This window comes from Littorina saxatilis, linkage group LG17, assembly GCF_037325665.1.
Source record: "Littorina saxatilis isolate snail1 linkage group LG17, US_GU_Lsax_2.0, whole genome shotgun sequence".
Taxonomy (NCBI): domain Eukaryota; kingdom Metazoa; phylum Mollusca; class Gastropoda; order Littorinimorpha; family Littorinidae; genus Littorina; species Littorina saxatilis.
The window spans coordinates 10866042-10889432 of NC_090261.1; the positions used below are offsets into that span (position 1 = coordinate 10866042).

At 41.7% G+C, this 23391-nt stretch overlaps 1 protein-coding gene across 1 annotated transcript in view; it reads left to right on the forward strand.

The window, feature by feature from the left end:
• The window catches only part of LOC138952520 (xanthine dehydrogenase/oxidase-like), a 91506-nt gene that overhangs the window by 10628 nt on the left and 57487 nt on the right, over positions 1–23391 (forward strand). The window contains exons 8-22 of the mRNA XM_070324207.1: positions 241–327; positions 1463–1607; positions 2055–2222; positions 2971–3047; positions 3408–3501; positions 3979–4091; positions 4395–4576; positions 4864–5026; positions 6780–6990; positions 9208–9386; positions 9906–10025; positions 12699–12917; positions 13426–13489; positions 14401–14470; positions 16288–16375. Coding sequence (XP_070180308.1) covers positions 241–327; positions 1463–1607; positions 2055–2222; positions 2971–3047; positions 3408–3501; positions 3979–4091; positions 4395–4576; positions 4864–5026; positions 6780–6990; positions 9208–9386; positions 9906–10025; positions 12699–12917; positions 13426–13489; positions 14401–14470; positions 16288–16375 — 1980 coding nt within the window. The remainder of the gene's footprint in view (positions 1–240; positions 328–1462; positions 1608–2054; positions 2223–2970; positions 3048–3407; positions 3502–3978; positions 4092–4394; positions 4577–4863; positions 5027–6779; positions 6991–9207; positions 9387–9905; positions 10026–12698; positions 12918–13425; positions 13490–14400; positions 14471–16287; positions 16376–23391) is intronic.

Genomic DNA, 23391 nt, shown 5'->3' on the forward strand with positions numbered 1-23391 from the left:
TTCTTGTTGGCGATGGTGGTGATGGTGGTGGTTCGTTTCTTCTTTTTTCAATGAGTTTAACGTGACCAAACCTTCTAAACAGTCCTGATGAGTAAAAGTGGTAGAAAAATATGAAACATCGTGCAGATCCACTCTTTGAGCGTTGGGTGAATCTTTCTTTTGCAATGCCACAGGCGTCCAGTGTTTTGTTGGTGCACAGTAAAATAACTGCAATGTACTGTCTTGGTTTTTTACACACAGTTGAATGGTAGTTCGGAAAACGGCACAAAACACACTGGCGTTAGCTACGACCCGTCACAGGAACCCATCTTCCCCCCGTACTTGAAGGTAAGTACGATTCAGTAATGTATCTATCTTTTAAGTAGATTTTTCTTGTTGTCAGAGATTTTTTAAATTTGTTTTAACGCACTTATTCAATATATCTAAGGCATTACTGTGGGATGTGCAAGCGCATATGCTATAAACTTTGCCTCAAGTACTTTATGTCTTCGTGAAGGTATGTCGGTGATATAGCGGCGGAGATATAGCTCAGTTGGTAGCGCGCTGGATTTGTATTCAGTTGGCCGCTGTCAGCGCGAGTTCGATCCCAGGTTCGGCGGAATTTTATTTTCACAGAGTCAACTTTGTGTGCAGACTCTTTTCGGTGTCCGAACCACCCCCCGTGTATACTACATTGGGTGTGCACGTTAAAGATCCCACGATTGACAAAAGGGTCTTTCCTGGCAAAATTGCTTAGGCACAGTTAATAATTGTCTACCATACCCGTGTGACTTGGAATAAGGCCGTGAAAAGTAAATATGCGCCGACATGGCTGCAATCTACTGGCCGTATAAAATTTCATCTCACACGGCATCACTGCAGAGCGCCTAGAACTGTACCCACGGAATATGCGCGATATAAGCCTCATTGATTGATTGATTGATTGATGCCCCTGGCCGCGTTCTCAACTTTCACTATGGTGGTGCTGGTTGTGGCAGCCATGACGGAGGTGGTAGTGGTGTGATTCCTGACTTGTGATGGGGGTGGTGATGGTAGTTGTGTCAATGTCGTTGTTGTCTTTCCTGTGTCTGTTGAATACATTCCTTGCTATACTACTTGAACTCTTGAGAGATTGTTCGTTCTATAAACAGATAGTCTGCCAACGTTCCAAAATGCAGAATCAAAAAACAAGAAATGTTAGTAAAAGGAACGTTTAATTTTTGACGAAACAAGACATTGACAAGTATTTCCACCAAATAGTCTTTATAAGCGGACAGACAGACAACAAAACAAGAATGGTTGGTTATTGGAACGTTTAATTATTGACAAAACAATACGTTGCATTTACAGTTACTATTATTTTAATTCTGAATTATGGAACGTTAGGAGTCTATATCTGTTTTTGGACGGACAGACAGGTCATTCTATGTTTGAGTTGTTGGCATGACTTAATAAATAACACAGGAAACCGTTAACTTTACAGCTGGAGGGCCCGACACTGCACACACAGTCTCTGGTGTTCGTGGGACGGCGAGTGCGCTGGTACCGCCCTGTGTCTCTGGCAGAACTCCTTGATATCAAGAAACACAACCCCGACTGCAAAATCGTCGTCGGCAACACAGAAATAGGTCAGTCGAACGCCTGGATTTAAAAAAGTCCTTGAAGATTAACGTAAAGGTCACAGGTCATTTAGTGGTGGTGATGTTCTTGTTCAGTACTGATAGTGTTTAAATTGCATTATTACGTTTTCGTCTGCAAAACCGCTGTCAGCTACACAGAAATGGGTCAGTTTGGAGTTCTATTCTTTCTTGGTAGTCGCTGGAATGAATGCCTGAACAAAATCCTTGAAGACTAAGGTCAAGGTCATAAAAGGTCATTTAGTAGTGGTGATATTGTGAGTTCGTATTGATAGTATTTAGATCGCATTAATTTTGTTTTCGTTTCACAAGTATTTAATTGTTTCCTAGCAGTTTCCAAAAAGGTCTTTTTTCCATAACCTCACGGTCTCTGACAAGCAGCGGGTTTGCCCTTGAGAACACGAGGTCTTGCAATGATGCCTGGCTGCTTTCTTTCAGGGGTGGAAGTGAAGTTTAAGAAACAGCAGTACCCAGTACTAGTGACCACCACCCACATTCAGGAGTTGACCTCTGTACAGCGACTGCAGTCTGGCATCCAGCTGGGAGCCTCCGTTACCCTGGCAACCATGGACGCTGCTCTCAAGGACGCCATCAAAGAACTGCCAGGTCAGATATGTGTTGAGATTTATTTTTGATGGGGCTAACTATGATAGGGCTAACTAATCAGATTGACATGGCGTTGCGTCGTGTTTCAGTGGATCTTGGTTGTGTTGCAGACTTTGCGTGAAGGACATGGCTTGTATTACAAACTGAATGCAGACAATTTTAACTGTTAGGTGTTCAAAGAACGGGAGAACATTCTTTAAGCAGGAGTATGGGGAGCACAGGGGAGAGGAAGGGGGGCGTTGACTTTTCAACAGCCCCCCGCGGGTTAGGGGGAAGAATTTACCCATGCTTCCCAGCATGTCGTAAGAGGCGACTAACGGATAAGTGTTTCTTGTGTAGAATATAGTCAATGTTTGTAAAGATTTTAGTCAAGCAGTATGTAAGAAATGTTAGGTCCTTTGTGCTGGAAACTTGCATTCTCCCAGTAAGGTCATATATCGTACTACGTTGCAAGCCCCTGGAGCAATTTTTTGATTAGTGCTTTTGTGAACAAGAAACAATTAACAAGTGGCTCTTTCCCATTTTCCCCGTCGCGATATATCTTTGAACGGTTGAAAACGACGTTAAACACCAAATAAAGAAAAAGAAACTTTTCAACATAAGGTGCGGGCCTTAAGAGCAGAAAGAAGAAAGCAGCCCTCATGTTGTAAGAATACCACAGACTTCAGCGATTCTCGCTTTTCTTTGGGAATGGTAAATTGAGATAACATATAAAGGTGAAAACGTGTGTATGTGTGTGTGTTGACAGAGGACAAGTGCCGAGTGTTTGCTGCCTTCGTGGAGATACTGCGCTGGTTTGCGGGACATCAAGTCCGCAACGTGGCTGTAAGTTGAATCATTGGATCCCTGCTGTACAGAGCAACACCAATTCAAACAAGTCTGTTTTGGGAACTGTAAACAGGTTGACATCCTTCTCTGTTTGCCTGTGTCTATGACCTTTTTGTCTTTCTTTCTGTATCTGTTAAAAATCCAAAAAGCCGGGAAAATCCGCGTCAATCTTCGGTTGAATCTTACGACAAACAGGACGAGTTACAACAATTCAAATCACTGACTGCGGTGCGACCCGTCCTGACAGCATCACATTGTAATTCGTAGAAATTGTATGCTCTTTGTTGGGTCTTACATTGTTTTATCCACTCCTTCTCTCAGTCCACCTTATTACAATGTGTTTCTGTGTGGTGGCAGGCCGTGGGAGGGAACATCATGACTGCCAGCCCCATCTCGGATTTGAACCCGCTTCTCTTGGCGTGTGGGGCAACGCTCACTCTGGTGTCAACAGGTAGGCTTTGGCCTCGTCAGTCTTACGTGTTGGTGGTGTTGGTAGTAGTGATGGTGTTTGGTGTTGCTATTGGTTCCTTTGACACTGTGTTGTCTGTCTCCTTTAGCGCTGCTCTTGCATTAACATGGTCATTAAAATATCGGCATCAGCTAGGCTGTGTTGTAGTTGTTGCAATTGTTTTCTTCATTCTAATCATATGTTTTTTCTTCAAGATCTTGATCTTTGTTGCTTTTAGCCGTTGTGGCCCTCCCCGTCTTCCACTTCCATTCTTCGTTTCCCGCGTGTTGTCTTTCACCTCCTTGTCAATATTCGTACTGATTTCCGTCGTTATCGTTTTGAATAGGTCCTGATTTAAACAAGACTTTATTTAATGTTTATCGTGACATAAATGGCATTTGGGATTTGGCACTCAAGGACAGTGCTTATCTTAAGCAATCCCAATAAGTTTTCGCACAAATATTTGCACTGTGTGTGCAGAGGGAAAGCAACGAGAGGTGAAGATGGACCACACCTTCTTCAAGGGATACAGAAAGACAGCGGTTCTTCCCAACGAAATCTTGTTGTCTGTTCTCATCCCTTTCTCCCAAAAGGTGTTTTCCTCTTTTATTGGATGCAGTATGCAAAGATAGACGATTTTATCAAGAATATGTTTTACAATAAAGGTGTTTGTCTGCGTTTTATCTGTTAAAAGTCCGCTCACGTATTCATCATGTATCCCTATCTCAAATCGAATGACTTTTCAAGGCGGATAAATGTATCAAGCATTAAAAGACACAGTTTTTAAATGGAGAAGGCACTTGCACGTGCACATAGTTGTATGTAAATAAGTGAGTTGTATGTCTGTTCCGATAATTATATACATGGTCATTGTCTTTAATCCGTCACTCTTGCAGAACGAGTACTTCCTTGGCTACAAGCAAGCCAACAGAAAGGAGGACGACATCTCCGTTGTCAACGCCGGGATGCGCGTTGTCCTTGACGACACTGCAAAAGTCCTTGACCTGTCCTTGGCCTTTGGGGGCATGGGGCCCACCACTGTCATGGCAACCACCACCATGAAACAGCTCCAAGGACTGTAAGCGGAGACCTTTCTGTGGTGGTTTAAATCTTGGAAACTAATGTGGATTCTGTATAATCTGGCCTGTATTTACAAAATATTTTAAAAAAATTGATCAAGATGAAGAATTTCCGAGGAATAGCATCTCAATAACATTCAGATTGAATGTTATTGACATGCTATTCCTCGGATATTTATACAAGAGAAAACCGTAATAAAAATCAAAGAAGAAAAAATCACATGGACATCAGCGGATTTTGTTGTTGTTGTTTCGTTGACTTATCGTCAGTGGCTTTTTTCAACAGCACGTGGAACGAGGAGCTGCTGAACAAAGCCTGTGAGTTGCTGACCTCTGACCTGCCCCTTGACCCTGGGTCACCAGGAGGAACCACTGAGTACAGACGTTCGCTGACTGTCAGCTTTTTCTTCAAGTTCTACCTGACAGTCAAACAGAAACTTCAGCAGCAGGTATAAGCACTGTGAACTGATGATTTTGGTCGATATATTTTTAAATGTCTGATTCGACGAAGTCAGTCCTCCTGTTACTGTAATTTTGTTCGAAATATTTGAAGATGTAGGGTTGCTTGTGGACCGCATGACACATTTGCAGAAGATTTGCTCATACTGTGGTACTATACTATGTGTGTTACGTACTATACTATGTGTGTTACGTACTATACTATGTGTGTTACGTACTATACTATGTGTGTTACGTACTATACTATGTGTGTTACGTACTATACTATGTGTGTTACGTACGTTCACTTTGCCTAGTTTTACTACTTTGTACATTTTCCCTTCTTTGTGTTTTGCCATAGTAATTATAAAGCGCTTGGAGCTATTCATGGGACTTTGTTTGTTTGTTTGTTTGCTTAACGCCCAGCCGACCACGAAGGGCCATATCAGGGCGGTGCTGCTTTGACATATAACGTGCGCCACACACAAGACAGAAGTCGCAGCACAGGCTTCATGTCTCACCCAGTCACATTATTCTGACACCGAACCAACCAGTCCTAGCACTAACCCCATAATGCCAGACGCCAGGCGGAGCAGCCACTAGATTGCCAATTTTAAAGTCTTAGGTATGACCCGGCCGGGGTTCGAACCCACGACCTCCCGATCACTGGGCGGACGCCTTACCACTAGGCCAACCGTGCCGGTATTTATGGGACTTGCGCAAGAGAAAAGATATTTATCATCATTAGTATTAAATCCCTCAGAGCCTAGAATTGCAGGTAACAATGTATGAAAATAAAGTGTACAGTGCCATGGATGTTTCTATTGCTGTGCCTTTTTCTTCTTCTTCTTCTTCTTGTTGTCGCTACACGTGGAGACCAGTCCAATTGAGAAATGTAGTGGTCATCTGCAGGGACGCCGCCGTGCCGTACAGCTTATCCTGGATGGGGGTCGGCTCCGGCCACATCTTCCTTCTCAACAACTGGAAGTTCCCGCAGTCTTGTAGGATGTGGTGGGTGTCCTGCTCTGCTTCTCCACAGGGACACATCGGGGATGGCACAACTTTCAGCTTTGAGTGGAGGTGTTTGTTCAGCCTGTTGTGCCCTGTTCGCAGCCTAAAGATGGTAACCTGCTCTGGTCTTGTGAGCAGGTGAAGGCTGTCTTTTTGAGCCGGGGTTCGGAACAGGGCTTTAGTGATGGTATTTAGCTCGGCAAGGCTCACGGCGTTGTCTTCTTGTTCTTTTTTTGCACCGGATTTTGCCAGGTCATCGGCTTTCTCATTTCCCTCTATGCCGCAGTGTGAGGGGATCCACTGAAGCACTGTCCGTAGGCTCTTGATGTTGTTGAGGGCCTTCTTCAATGAGGGTTGACTGTCACTGTTATAGGCTTGCAGCACAGAGAGGGCGTCTGTTACGAAGACGACATTTGTGTTCTGGTCTGCTCTTGTCGCGATGGTGTGTGCTGCCTGAATGAGAGCGTATACCTCTGCCTTGTAGTTGGTGCAGTAAAGGCCGGTCGGAAGCGTCTCTTCCGTCCGTTCTCCACCGGGGTATTGGATGTGGACCCCAGCTCCTCCTCTTTTGACGGCATTTGTGGCTGAGCCGTCCGTATACACCCGGATCCAGGCATCATCAGGGTATCTTTCCTCAAGCGTTGCCTTTTTCTCTTTCTCTTTTATACATTCTATCACTTTTTTTGTATTGATGGGTGGAAGTGGGGAGTTGTTGGTTGTTCTGATTTTTTTTGTATACCGTTACTTGACCAGGCCAAGCCCCCAGTGGCCGCAGTGAGGTCGAGTGACCGGGTGGCCACCCAGCCGTTGGAACGAGGTCCGGTGAAGGGCTTCCAGTGGTTCGAGGTGTCCCCCGAGTCGCTGTCGCCCAACAGTGCCCTGCGTCTCCCCGTGGTGCACGAGTCAGCCTTCAAGCAGGCCACTGGGGAGGCTCCGTACACCAATGACATCGCCCCCCGGCAAGGTCAGTTGGTTTCAACAAGGTTTTATTCAGACAAGACCCAATACTGAAACGAGAAACAAAAGGGAGACGAACTCGAGCGAACGCTTATATTACGTGCCCTACGCAGTTGGAGAATAACACAAGTATGATGTCGAACATAACATTACTAATATACTATAGAACTATCTGGATCAAAATCAGAGTCAAAGCAAACCAAACAAAGAACAAGACAAAACTAGCAGGGAAAAGCGGGGGGGGGGGGGGGGGGGGTCGTGAGTTGTCTTTGTTCATGATGCAAGGCTCCCCAAACTGTGCGTCCCTGATTCCTTTACGCATTGGAAGCCAAACACACGTACTGGAAATTCATGGAGGGGGTCCTAATCGCACTTAATCTAAAAAATAAAAAATAAAGCGGGTCCCGGGACGCACTAAAATTATCCGTGATCATGCGTATCGTCAGTACTGTTTTAAGAATATGTTCTGCCAGATCGCTACCGACGCAAAGTTACTGAAATAATCGAACCTGTATGGCATCAGTGTTTTTGTGAAGGGCTCAGAGAACTTCCTCAGAGTTCTTTAGTCCAGGACTCTCAATCTCTCTGTCCTTTGACACGATTAATAAGGAATACAACACTATTTTGCCAGTGTATTTATTCCGAAACGGCAATGGGGAAACATAATACAAAAGTTAGTATTATATATCATACTAGATGATTACCCGCTTCGCCGGGTACCGGCTTCGCCGGGAAGAAGTAGAGCCGAATACCATGCTGTGCCTGCATGGGACCCGGCTTTCTCGGGTGTACGCCGGCTTCGCCGGCGCACGAAGGAAGGGAGATCTAAACATAGTAACGTGCAGTGACCTTCTTAAAATAGTAACGTAGTAACGGGAATATGGATTGACGCCACACGCAGGAAGGGAGATCTAAAAATAGTAACGTGCAGTGACCTTCTAAAAATAGTAACGTAGTAACGGGAATATGGATTGACGCCACACGAAGGAAGGGAGATAAATGCGCAAAACAAAACACTGGATAAGATAAGGAAGAGTTACTGGGAATGGATATAGTGGATCTACAGAAAAACCAAAATCGGTTCAGCGCTGCGCGCTGAAAGCACGTGTTGAAATATCTCATCGATGAGGTTGTGTCCGGGGTGTAGCTGAATACGGTCTCCAAATTTGAAAAAGATCGACCGAGAACTTTGGCCGTGCATCGCGGACAGACACACAGACACACAGACACTAGTCGTATATATATATATATAGATATATCCATGAGTTGTTGAATAAAACACTGTTTAAACCAACAATACAAACAAGTCGCGTAAGGCGAAAATACAATATTTAGTCAAGTAGCTGTCGAACTCACAGAATGAAACTGAACGCAATGCCATTTTTCAGCAAGACCGTATACTCGTAGCATCGTCAGTCCACCGCTCATGGCAAAGGCAGTGAAATTGACAAGAAGAGCGGGGTAGTAGTGAAGGATAGCACGCTTTTCTGTACCTCTCTTTGTTTTAACTTTCTGAGCGTGTTTTTAATCCAAACATATCATATCTATATGTTTTTGGAATCAGGAACCGACAGGGAATAAGATGAAAGTGTTTTTAAATTGATTTCGACAATTTAATTTTGATAATAATTTTTATATATTTAATTTTCAGAGCTTGTTTTTAATCTAAATATAACATATTTATATGTTTTTGGAATCAGAAAATGATGGAGAATAAGATGAACGTAAATTTGGATCGTTTTATAAATTTTTAATTTTTTTTACAATTTTCAGATTTTTAATGACCAAAGTCATTAATTAATTTTTAAGCCACCAAGCTGAAATGCAATACCGAAGTCCGGGCTTCGTCGAAGATTACTTGACCAAAATTTCAACCAATTTGGTTGAAAAATGAGGGCGTGACAGTGCCGCCTCAACTTTCACGAAAAGCCGGATATGACGTCATCAAAGACATTTATCAAAAAAATGAAAAGAACGTTCGGGGATTTCATACCCAGGAACTCTCATGTCAAATTTCATAAAGATCGGTCCAGTAGTTTAGTCTGAATCGCTCTACACACACACACACACACACACACACACACACACACACACACACACACACACACACACACACGCACATACACCACGACCCTCGTTTCGATTCCCCCTCGATGTTAAAATATTTAGTCAAAACTTGACTAAATATAAAAATGAAAAATGAAAATGTGTCCATCGTTTCCAGGCGAGCTGTACCTTGGCTTGGTACAGAGTAAAAAGGCGCGGGCAAAGCTTGTCAGGGTTGACCCATCAGCGGCCCTCGCTATGCCAGGGGTGGTGGACTATCTCTCACACACTGACGTACCGGGCAGCAACATCTGGGGCTTGATAGAAAAGGACGAGGAAATCTTTGCCTCTAAAGAGGTATATGGGGACCTTTCATTAGTACCTGGAATCAGTGTTTTGTTTGTCATGGAATGGCAGCTCGCTTTCCAAAGGTAGACCGCAACCTGAATTTCCATGAGGCTAGCCTCACGGGATTGTAATGATACGTTACCAAATTACCTTACCTTTGCGCGTTCGCCTTCAGGCTGCAGTAGATCAGTTGATGGTAGAATAGCTGAACACAGTGAACAAACGTCTTGATGTTAAACATTGAGAAATGTTAGAAAGTAATTTGTGAATGATTTGATGGGTCTGAAGTTCGGGTTTTCTGTCGTCCCAAAAGCTTTGCTCAAGGCTAAAGCAGATGTGTTGCTGAGTAGATCGGCAATCACAAAGGCAGATAATTATATTTGTTGACAAGTTGCTTGATTTTTTTTGATTTTTTTTTTGTACTGCTTGCATATTTGCTTGCTTTGCTTACTGATTGATTAGGTGATTGATTTGTGATTATTTTGATTAATCATGGATGATGTCATTTTTTTGCCCATCCGTTGACAGGTGGTGCACCAAGGGCAGGTGATTGGCGCCATTCTGGCGGACACATTAGCCAACGCCCAAAGAGCGGCACAAGCAGTTGTCGTAGAGTATGACGTCATGGAACCCATCATCACTATAGCTGTGAGTGAGAACAGAATGCATGCTGGCGACATCAGCATCGTAATATTTCTTCTTCTTCTTCTTCTTCTTCTTCTTCCTTCTTTCTTCTTTCTTCTTTCTTCTTCTTCTTCTTCTTCTTCTTCTTCTTCTTCTTCTTCTTCTTCTTCTTCTTCTTCTTCTTCTTCTTCTTTCATGGATGTGTACACACGAAGGGGGATAAGGCACTAGCTGATGTGCACATACGTTCAGAAATCTCCATCCTTAACCCACCAGGCGGCTGCGGCCAGGATTTGAACTCACGACCTTCCCATTAGTCTCGAGTGAGCCTTTCACTATGATGAAAACAGTGTCTATATCGTGATTATTTTGATCCTTAATTGTAAAGGCACAGTACGGTCCTGCTTGTCAACAGAATTCTGCTCACTGTCTCATATCCGACCCAGCTTAGCTATAAAATGTAGTTGCTTATCAGAAAATAATTCGCAACAAACAGTCCCACTCTGCTCACACAACAGTCAGGATGTTCATTTTGGGAATGTTTCCAAGTGGAGGGATGGCCCTATCCCGTGTAAAAGCCTGGCCAGATCTCAGATGGTGAGCCAAATCGTTTACCAAGTAGAAAGTGGACATATATCTGAGATGGAGAGCCAAATCATTTACCAAGTAGAAAGTGGACATAGATCTGAGATGGTGAGCCAAATCGTTTACCAAGTAGAAAGTGGACATATATCTGAGATGGAGAGCCAAATCATTTACCAAGTAGAAAGTGGACATAGATCTGAGATGGTGAGCCAAATCATTTACCAAGTAGAAAGTGGACATAGATCTGAGATGGTGAGCCAAATCATTTACCAAGTAGAAAGTGGACATAGATCTGAGATGGAGAGCCAAATCGTTTACCAAGTAGAAAGTGGACATAGATCTGAGATGGTGAGCCAAATCATTTACCAAGTAGAAAGTGGACATAGATCTGAGATGGTGAGCCAAATCATTTACCAAGTAGAAAGTGGACATAGATCTGAGATGGTGAGCCAAATCGTTTACCAAGTAGAAAGTGGACATAGATCTGAGATGGTGAGCCAAATCGTTTACCAAGTAGAAAGTGGACATAGATCTGAGATGGTGAGCCAAATCGTTTACCAAGTAGAAAGTGGACATAGATCTGAGATGGAGAGCCAAATCGTTTACCAAGTAGAAAGTGGACATAGATCTGAGATGGTGAGCCAAATCATTTACCAAGTAGAAAGTGGACATAGATCTGAGATGGTGAGCCAAATCGTTTACCAAGTAGAAAGTGGACATAGATCTGAGATGGTGAGCCAAATCGTTTACCAAGTAGAAAGTGGACATAGATCTGAGATGGAGAGCCAAATCGTTTACCAAGTAGAAAGTGGACATAGATCTGAGATGGTGAGCCAAATCGTTTACCAAGTAGAAAGTGGACATAGATCTGAGATGGTGAGCCAAATCGTTTACCAAGTAGAAAGTGGACATAGATCTGAGATGGTGAACCAAATCGTTTACCAAGTAGAAAGTGGACATAGATCTGAGATGGTGAGCCAAATCGTTTACCAAGTAGAAAGTGGACATAGATCTGAGATGCTGAGCCAAATCGTTTACCAAGTAGAAAGTGGACATAGATCTGAGATGGTGAGCCAAATCGTTTACCAAGTAGAAAGTGGACATAGATCTGAGATGGTGAGCCAAATCGTTTACCAAGTAGAAAGTGGACATAGATCTGAGATGGTGAACCAAATCGTTTACCAAGTAGAAAGTGGACATAGATCTGAGATGCTGAGCCAAATCGTTTACCAAATAGAAAGTGGACATAGATCTGAGATGGTGAGCCAAATCGTTTACCAAGTAGAAAGTGGACATAGATCTGAGATGGTGAGCCAAATCGTTTACCAAGTAGAAAGTGGACATAGATCTGAGATGGTGAGCCAAATCGTTTACCAAGTAGAAAGTGGACATAGATCTGAGATGGTGAGCCAAATCGTTTACCAAGTAGAAAGTGGACATAGATCTGAGATGGTGAACCAAATCGTTTACCAAGTAGAAAGTGGACATAGATCTGAGATGGTGAGCCAAATCGTTACATTGTAAAAAGTGTACATATATCTTACATGGTTGGAACTGTACATGTATAGATCTAAGATGGTGAACCGAATCGTTTTACATAGTAAAAAGTGTACATAGTTCTAAGATGGTGAGCCAAATCGTTTACATAGAGGATTAAAGTCGCTTGTTCATTTCAATGCTTGTTATTCTCTTTAGTGCCAGGAGATTGGTTCCGCATTACTCTCAATTACTCAGTATGCATTTGGGGCGCTTACTTCCCTTCGTTTCTCAGATAGTGCGAACTGAGCTTTTAACTAGTAGTGCAATGTCAGTTAGGACTGATACGACAATCACCTCCACTGCTGTCACGTTGACCAAACCTGTTTATAAATGATAATAACAAGGGTATTTGTATGGCGCAAATCCTAACATAGTTCTATTCTAAGCGCCTTACACACACACACACACACACACACACACACACACACACACACACACACACACACACACACACACACACACACACACACACACACACACACACACAAATGATACTAAGTAATGTAATGATGAACATTTGGAGAAGAAAAAAAACCGAAAAGAATTAAGTGATTTTTTGTTTGTTCCGGTCAGGACGCCATCCAGAAGAAGTCGTTCTACCCGTTGAACCTGCTGGTGTCCAATGGCAACGTGGAGGAGGCTCTGTCCCGAGCGGAGTGCGTGTTGGAGGGGGAGCTGCACGTGGAGGCACAGGAACACTTTTACCTGGAGCCCATGGTCACCATTGGTTACCCCACAGAGGACGGAGGCATGGAGCTGGCCTGCTCCACACAGAGTATAGCCTTCATACAGGTACATCTCTTTTGGAAAAATAAGGAGGAGGGGGGGGGGGGGGGGGGCTCCATCTACCAGTTTGTGGAATATTCTTCTTCTTCTTCTTCTTCTTCTTCTTCTTCTTCTTCTTCTTCTTCTGTAGTTCATGGACTGGAACTCCCAAGTACACCAAAATCCAGAATGAACAAAAAATGTTAGTTGATGGAATGTTTTTTCTTCTTCTTCGTTCATGGGCTAAAACTCCCACGTTGACTCCCATGTTTTTGCACGAGTGGCTTTTTACGTGTATGACCGTCTTTACTCCGCCATTTAGGTAGTCATACGCCGCTTTCGGGGGAAGCAGGGTGGATATTTTTGTGTTTCTATAACCCACCTAACTCTAACATGGATTACAGGATATTTACCGTGTGCACTTGGTCTTGTGTTTTGTTAAGTCACCACATTATTGCTCTTTGGAGTTTTTGCAGTGTCTTCTAAAACAAATTTAGATGTATCGGTTATTGATTTGCAATTCTCATTGTTCCAGAGTGCTGTGGCAGGAGCTCTTGGACTTCCCTTCAACAAGGTGAAAGTTCGAGCACGACGGCTCGGTAGGTTTTAACATTCTCGGTGGCTTTAAAACGACACATGTCTTTGTGCTGGTCTTGTGTTCCTTCTTGGTTAGATACGAGGGTTTCTTGGAAAATGTCTAGAAGTTGGATTGGAGCTTAGGTGAACACAAAGGAATAGAAAGTTGCGTGTGTCAGCCAATATGAATGCTACGCATTATCCCTCTCTATGTACGTAGGCTGTTCCATAATTATTTAGAAACTCAGAAACGGAAACACATACCAGCAATTCAATTAGGCCATTTTTTAGACTAACCCTCTCCCAGCCGATACCCCACTGGCCATCCTCTCAAACGAGCTCATTCAGGCCAGGAACCACTTGACACTCGTGAAGGCTCGGGCATAGTCTTCAGGGCTCTCAAACCGTGTTTCCGAGGGTGTTTCTTGAATTGAGATAATAGGCTGACCTAGCATGTGGACAGGACCAGAGAATGGGGTGGATGCGACAACAGCAGTAGGGCCTACTCCCTGTGAAGCCAAGATCTCTCTTGTCGCAAAGGCAGTGTGCAAAGCTGCGTTGTCATGTTGCATGCAGCATAAGCCCTCGAATACGCGTGTTTGGACAGTGTTTGTGCCAAGCCTCGATCCCTTTAGGCTATTAGTGATGTCCATTACAGTCAGAATTGACTGTATGCCTGTCCTCAAGAGGCACATTGTCTAAATGCCCTGATCTGGCGACGAAAGAGGCCACTATTTGTTTTGCAGTGCTTCTTGTCATTTGAACTCGACAGGGGGTGGGTCACCTGGAAACACCCACACAGACAACAGGGTTTTTTTGGTTTGAGGGTGGAACTTATAAACCCAGTACAACGCAGTAGTCCTTTTGATTACATTTTGTCGGCTTCATAATGTTTACCATTACTGATGTATACACACTTACATCTGTCCACCAGGTGGCGCTTTTGGCGGGAAGGAGGCTCGGCCAGCCATGCACGCGTTGCCCGTCGCAGTTGCAGCTAATAAGTAAGTGTCTGTAAGATCCATTCCAGGGATGTCGTTTGATATCAGCAGTCTTCAGTTTGAACATTTTTCAAGGTGGGGAAAAGGTAACACCAAGGACTTAAGGGCTCTTGCATGCGATGACACCATTCCCCAGTTGGTCACATACACAAATTGAACTGCCCTGGTGCTCTCTGTGCACACTGGATTTTTTTTTTAGAAGAATTCATTTTAAAAAAGCCATTAGTGTCTTTTTAAGAAATTAATTCATTGAATAAAAATCCAAATCACCACAGCGAGCAGTCACGGTGTTGATTTTTGGTATGTGACTAAATGAGGGATGATCTTATCTCATGACCAGATCTGAGTCGTTGAGCCTAACTGTTTACACGGAAAGAGCTGTGCCGTTAGGTTTCCGAAAATTACCGAACTCTTATGTCCATTTTGGCCAATTTGCCATTGAAATTAAATCACAGGAACTTCTCTGTGTTGCCTTACGAGGGTCGTGGTGTATGTGTGTGTGTGTGTGTCTGTCTGTGTGTGTGTGTGTAGAGCGATTCAGACCAAACTACTGGACCGATCTTTATGAAATTTCACATGAGAGTTCCTGGGAATGATATCCCCGGATGTTTTCTTCCTTTTTTCGATAAATGTCTTTGATGACGTCATATCCGGCTTTTTGTAAAAGTTGAGGCGGCACTGTCACACCCTCATTTTTCAATCAAATTGATTGAAATTTTGGCAAAACAATCTTCGACAAAGGCCGGGGTTTGGTATTGCATTTCAGCTTGGTGGCTTAAAAACTAATGAGTGAGTGTGGTCATTAAAAATCGGAAACTTGTAATTAAAATTATTTTTTTATCAAACGATCCAAAAACAATTTCATCTTATTCTTCGTCATTTGCTGATTCCAAAAACATATAAATATGTTATATTTGGGTTAAAAACAAGCTCTGAAAATTAAAAATATAAAAATTATGATCAAAATAAAATTTCCGAAATCGATTTAAAAACAATTTCATCTTCTTCCTTGTCGGTTCCTGATTCCAAAAACATATAGATATGATCTGTTTGGATTAAAAACACGCTCAGAAAGTTAAAACGAAGAGAGGTACAGAAAAGTGTGCTATGCAGCACAGCGAAACCACTACAGCGCTGAACAGGCTCGTCAGTTTCACTCCGTTTTGCACAAGCGGCAGACTACGGTCATTGGGAAAAAATGCAGTGCGTTCAGTTTCTATCTGAGTTTGACTGAGCTTGACTAAATGTTGTATTTTCGCCTTACGCGACTTGTTTTTCATTTCTCAGAGCTAATGACACAAAAAGCCGTTTTTGATATATGTGTGTGGGTGACACTTAAAGTTTCGCCACACAATTGTTTGGTGTCAAAAAACAAGAATTGTGGGTTATTATTGACAAACAAACCGTTACATTTACTTTTAATTTGAATGTAATTTTGATTCTGAGTTTTGGAACGTAAGCAGCCTATCTGTTTTGGGGTTTCTGCTCAAAAGCCTAGAGCCAAATGACGTCCTGTATATTCTTACATTCTACGCGCGGCTTGTAAGTTCTGTATGCTGGTTTTATCTCCCACAATTCCGAGAGATATGGGTCACGTCAGAACGCCTTTCCTCTAATTGTGGTCGATAAAACTACAATAAGACTTCACTTACTCAGGTAAGTTCGTCATCATTTTTCAATTTTACTGCACTTTTCTGCTTCACATTGCTTTGACGAAAAACTTAATCTTTGAAAAAATGTATTTTGTATTGTCTTTACCGTCTGTCGTCCCTAACACCTGATAAACTAGTAAAGATAGACCTTTGTCACTGTATCTTCAGACACAACTGTTCCGTGCGCTGTACACTGGAGCGTGACGAGGACATGTTGATGACCGGAACCAGGCACCCCTATCTGGGCAAATACCGGGTACGTCCTTCTACCCGTTTTCTTCTACAATGGCACCTCCCTTTCGAGACCTCCTTGTCTCTGAACAAATCAGGTCTGAGAAAGGAAGGACTCTTTAAACGGGGAATAAATTGTATATTATGAACAAACACAAATCTGAACAAATCAGGTCTGAGAAAGGAAGGACTCTTGAAACGGGGAATAAATTGTATGTTATGAACAAACAAAAATCTGAACAAATCAGGTCTGAGAAAGGAAGGACTCTTGAAACGGGGAATAAATTGTATGTTATGAACAAACAAAAATCTGAACAAATCAGGTCTGAGAAAGGAAGGACTCTTGAAACGGGGAATAAATTGTATGTTATGAACAAACAAAAATCTGAACAAATCAGGTCTGAGAAAGGAAGGACTCTTGAAACGGGGAATAAATTGTATGTTATGAACAAACAAAAATCTGAACAAATCAGGTCTGAGAAAGGAAGGACTCTTGAAACGGGGAATAAATTGTATGTTATGAACAAACACAAATCTGAACAAATCAGGTCTGAGAAAGGAAGGACTCTTGAAACGGGGAATAAATTGTATGTTATGAACAAACAAAAATCTGAACAAATCAGGTCTGAGAAAGGAAGGACTCTTGAAACGGGGAATAAATTGTATGTTATGAACAAACACAAATCTGAACAAATCAGGTCTGAGAAATGAAGGACTCTTGAAACGGGGAATAAATTGTATGTTATGAACAAACAAAAATCTGAACAAATCAGGTCTGAGAAAGGAAGGACTCTTGAAACGGGGAATAAATTGTATGATATGAACAAAAAAAAATCTGAACAAATCAGGCCTGAGAAAGGAAGGACTCTTGAAACGGGGAATAAATTGTATGTTATGAACAAACAAAAATCTGAACAAATCAGGTCTGAGAAAGGAAGGACTCTTGAAACGGGGAATAAATTGTATGCTATGAACAAACAAAAATCTGAAAAATCAAGGTCTGAGAAAGGAAGGACTCTTGAAACGGGGAATAAATTGTATGTTATGAACAAACAAAAATCTGAAAAATCAAGGTCTGAGAAAGGAAGGACTCTTGAAACGGGGAATGAATTGTATGTTATCCCCGAGTACGCTAGTACTAGGGCTCAGCAGACTTTAATTGTGTGTCTGTCTGTCTTTCTCCACTTAACAGCTTATTGCTGGGAAACTACTGGGCGCAGTTCGTTCAAAAGTTGATACACTAACTTGATAATAGGTCCGATTGATCGTATTAAAACTTCATAATGTTACCTGGGACCTAAATGCGAAATAAACCACAAAAACGTCTTGGCCGTAGGAGGAGTTCACACCGGCGGGGCAACACTTGACCTGATAGAACAGCCGAACGCGTCACACAAAAATACGTCATGACAAAGTTACACGCAAAGCGAAAGAGACTTTGACGTCATTTACTTTTGTTCGGAATTTTCCGTAAGCTTACCCAAAACGTCTTTGTTCTCTATTCTCATTGCAGCTGTGAAATAATCAGTCTTGTGTCTCGTAGTCCAGGCATATTAGAGAACAACGTTGAAGTGACAATGACTAGGTTTAAAATGTCCCTTATCAGAAAGTTCAACCTCATTCGTTTGATGTTTATTAAGCACATTTTCATATAAAGTTGGCGCTTCATACGGAAAAATGGCTTTGAAATTGACCCAAATCCTTCTTTGGGCTCTGTAAATGTCGTTTGGGGGTATGGTTGTAAAATGGTATCTACTGGTCACCCCAATGTATAAACTGAAAACTCTTTCTGCACCAGAACACGCAGAAAGGATTGTATCTGCCTGATGTCTGATGCTTTTCAAAATCCCCAACCACTAACACCTTCAAAACGGACTTTAACTGACACTGTTGTTTTTCCCTATATAATCCTTACTATTTTTCCGAGACGTCGTCGTGTTGTGTATTTAGCTTGCCACAACCTCATACATGGTCCTAAAAGTTAAAGTTGAAGAAAATACTAAAGATAAATGAAAAAGCTGACGCAGTGTCATTCGCACCGTGAATCCCCCCATGGGAACATACTAAAGTCTGGTTCCAAATAGGCTCAATTTCCTTCTATTTCTTTGTATTTCTGCCTCGTAGGGGTAGGGGTGTTCAAACCAAAGGCACCTTTAAACCAAAATTCAAATCACACATCTTACAATACTAAGACACTCAGCAGTAAAAGGGTGTCTGCTGGTAAAAAATTCCAAACAATCCTAAAAGTACTTCACTACTAAAAGTGCTTTTAAAAAGAGCCGTTATTTTTCCCTCTATATTCAGTATTGTGTTTTCTGCGAACATGTAGTCTATTTAGATGGTTGTCGTGTGCACTTGAGTTGCTAAAGCGTTTTCAGTTGGGCATATGTCGAAAAGCAAAGAATTAGCCCTTTGAAAACCATCAGAACTGTCACACAAAAATAACATTTACCTATCTCACCAACTGACCAAACATAGGGCTTTTCCTTATGTATTATGTATTGTCGTGTTTTTTGTAGCATACTTGTGAAAACAGCCACCACTGTTGTAAATGATACTTTAAAGAGCATTATTTCATTTTTACAGTTGAAGGACAACCTGGACTGCCGTATATTACAGCTGTTTTACAATCAGCCAAAATTTTCTTAACAAACGTATGTTAAGAACAACTCCCATAGTAAAATTGAAGGAAAACAAATTGAAAATCCCCCTGCCATAGAGGAGCTAAAGAATCAACAATAAACGACTGCATGGATAGCTTGATGCACGAATGCATTGCGGACATGTTTGTCTCCAACCAAGAGAAAGTTCCAAAAAATCCCTTTTGTGCTTCTTATTATACAGTGACGTCAAAGACAGCCTTTTCTGCTGTTCATACATTCAGGGGTTATAGTTACACTAAACGACGTAGTTGTAGCCATACTGCCATCCAGATTTATTTTTTCCTTGCGAGCAGTCACAGGGTGTTTGTGCTGTCTGCCAACCGTTAGATGACCCCGCCCAAGTCTGTTAAGGGACCGTTTGACCGTTATAGAACGCGTCTTTTTGATTTTTTGGCACAGTTGGAAACGGTTGATTTTTATCCCTACCATTGTTTCCAAACATTATATAGGAATGTTTTGTGAACAACGGATAATAGCCGCTACTCGCATGTGTAGCAAAAGTGAGCGTACATACTCACCCTGGTCGTCCAGCCGTTGTCCGTTGCCCGTCTTTATCTGTCTGTACTGAACATTACCTTTGGATATTTCTCCAACGCTATGAAGTGAAGAAACACCAAATGTTGCAAAATGTTGTATGACCCCAAGAGCTCAAAAAAGATACTTGAGAACCTTGACCTTACCTTAAGGTCAAGGTCACAGGGAGAATGAATGTGGTCTAAAAACTGCAAAATTTCACATTGTGCCAGTTTTCTGGAAAACAAATTAAAAACAGCGGGCTTAGTTTTGTATGGTATACAAGAAAAAGAAAGCCTTATCTTCTGATACCATTTTGGTTGACCTCGCTTCAATGTCAAGGTCACAGGAGTCCTTCAAAGTTGAATTGTATACATGTTTTGAAGTGACCTTGACCCTGAACTATGAAAAAAATCTTTCAAACTTCATAATTGTGTGGGGCACATGTTATATACTGATATTGAGCCACATTTAGTCACATATCATCAAGGTCAAGGTCACTTTGCCCCTTATGAAATGTGACTGAAACGGGCAATTGAATCACTAAAAGTGACAATGTCTCTTTGTAGAAAGTGCCAATAAGTATGTTTATGCTTCCTATGTCTTGAATTGATAGCCTTGTGATGTGTGACCTTTGATGATCTTGACCTTGGCCAAAGGTCATGTGTAATTTGGTAGGAAAAATCTGTAAAACAGTTCTAATAGTGTACAATGTCCTTGCCAGCTTCAGTTGTTAGACCTTCACCTTCAAGGTCACCTGAAGGTCAAGGTCACTTTAAGACAAAGGTCAAGCATGAGAGTCGCATGGGCTTTGCTTTGTTAAGATTTTTTACCAAGACACATGGATTTCTTTACCCGGCTTGGTCACATTTTTCATAGGGGTCAATGTGACCTTGACCCTAACGATATGTGACCAGATGTGGCTCACTATGAAATTCTAACAAACGCCCCACTCAGTGTTTAAGTTTGTAAGAGATATCGTCCATAGTAAAGTTAAAGGGGCAAGTTCACATCAAAATATGTCTACAATTCAACTTTGAAGGGCTCCTCTGACCTTGACATTGAAGCGAGGTCAACCAAAATGGTATCAGAAGATAAGGCTTTCTTTTTCTTGTATACCATACAAAACTAAGCCCGCTGTTTTTAATTTGTTTTCCAGAAAACTGGCACAATGTGAAATTTTGCAGTTTTTAGACCACATTCATTCTCCCTGTGACCTTGACCTTAAGGTAAGGTCAAGGTTCTCAAGTATCTTTTTTGAGCTCTTGGGGTCATACAACATTTTGCAACATTTGGTGTTTCTTCACTTCATAGCGTTGGAGAAATATCCAAAGGTAATGTTCAGTACAGACAGATAAAGACGGGCAACGGACAACGGCTGGACGACCAGGGTGAGTATGTACGCTCACTTTTGCTACACATGCGAGTAGCGGCTATTATCCGTTGTTCACAAAACATTCCTATATAATGTTTGGAAACAATGGTAGGGATAAAAATCAACCGTTTCCAACTGTGCCAAAAAATCAAAAAGACGCGTTCTATAACGGTCAAACGGTCCCTTAACAGACTTGGGCGGGGTCATCTAACGGTTGGCAGACAGCACAAACACCCTGTGACTGCTCGCAAGGAAAAAATAAATCTGGATGGCAGTATGGCTACAACTACGTCGTTTAGTGTAACTATAACCCCTGAATGTATGAACAGCAGAAAAGGCTGTCTTTGACGTCACTGTATAATAAGAAGCACAAAAGGGATTTTTTGGAACTTTCTCTTGGTTGGAGACAAACATGTCCGCAATGCATTCGTGCATCAAGCTATCCATGCAGTCGTTTATTGTTGATTCTTTAGCTCCTCTATGGCAGGGGGATTTTCAATTTGTTTTCCTTCAATTTTACTATGGGAGTTGTTCTTAACATACGTTTGTTAAGAAAATTTTGGCTGATTGTAAAACAGCTGTAATATACGGCAGTCCAGGTTGTCCTTCAACTGTAAAAATGAAATAATGCTCTTTAAAGTATCATTTACAACAGTGGTGGCTGTTTTCACAAGTATGCTACAAAAAACACGACAATACATAATACATAAGGAAAAGCCCTATGTTTGGTCAGTTGGTGAGATAGGTAAATGTTATTTTTGTGTGACAGTTCTGATGGTTTTCAAAGGGCTAATTCTTTGCTTTTCGACATATGCCCAACTGAAAACGCTTTAGCAACTCAAGTGCACACGACAACCATCTAAATAGACTACATGTTCGCAGAAAACACAATACTGAATATAGAGGGAAAAATAACGGCTCTTTTTAAAAGCACTTTTAGTAGTGAAGTACTTTTAGGATTGTTTGGAATTTTTTACCAGCAGACACCCTTTTACTGCTGAGTGTCTTAGTATTGTAAGATGTGTGATTTGAATTTTGGTTTAAAGGTGCCTTTGGTTTGAACACCCCTACCCCTACGAGGCAGAAATACAAAGAAATAGAAGGAAATTGAGCCTATTTGGAACCAGACTTTAGTATGTTCCCATGGGGGGATTCACGGTGCGAATGACACTGCGTCAGCTTTTTCATTTATCTTTAGTATTTTCTTCAACTTTAACTTTTAGGACCATGTATGAGGTTGTGGCAAGCTAAATACACAACACGACGACGTCTCGGAAAAATAGTAAGGATTATATAGGGAAAAACAACAGTGTCAGTTAAAGTCCGTTTTGAAGGTGTTAGTGGTTGGGGATTTTGAAAAGCATCAGACATCAGGCAGATACAATCCTTTCTGCGTGTTCTGGTGCAGAAAGAGTTTTCAGTTTATACATTGGGGTGACCAGTAGATACCATTTTACAACCATACCCCCAAACGACATTTACAGAGCCCAAAGAAGGATTTGGGTCAATTTCAAAGCCATTTTTCCGTATGAAGCGCCAACTTTATATGAAAATGTGCTTAATAAACATCAAACGAATGAGGTTGAACTTTCTGATAAGGGACATTTTAAACCTAGTCATTGTCACTTCAACGTTCCCTTCACTAAAGTGGCTAAGATGCCTGGACTATCGGTCGTGTAGGTACAGAGTTTGCTTCTGCAATCATTGTGTTCGTGTTGATGACGGCTTCATAAGACAAAATAATAAGCGAATCTATCGCGAGGAAGACGTTTATGTACAAATCACCGAACCCAACCCATTTTGTGTGTGCATTTTTCTGAAGAATAAACTGCATGTGATTAATTTCATCCGTTTAATGCTTGTCGAAACGAGCCATAAGGCTTTAGAATAAAAGATTTCACGCATTGCTTGGCCATCTGATCACAGATGAGGTCGCAGTTTGTAGGTTGAATCTATGAATCGGCCAGAGATAGATCAGAAACCAACATTCACACCACAGACATTCCAAACATTTATATTTATTGAGCGAGCCAGTCTGAAGAGTACTCGGGTCCAGCGCGAGCGTTTTTTATGAACAAACAAAAATCTGAAAAATCAAGGTCTGAGAAAGGAGAAAATCTTGAAAGGGGAGTCCACCTGTATCTCTCTTTGACATTCTGTTGATGAGCTGAATATATGTAGGCTCAATTCGTATGTACTATGTGTGTGTGTGTGTCTGTCTTTGTTCATCTCACCACAGTCACTTTGTTGTTGAGATTTGTCTTTGAACGGTTTTCCGTTGACGTGTGTTCTGTTATAGCTGGGTTTTTTTTCTGGGTGGTGTATTAGTCAGTCTGTTAATTGGCCCCTTTTCTTTTCGGATTGATGATATTTGTATTTCATTTTCTCTCTTAGTTCCGTGTATGCAATACCAGTAACTTAGGTAAATGTGTTTGTAAACTTTTGATTCATTCCATGACTTTCTCTATTATTAATGTTTTGTTTTTGATA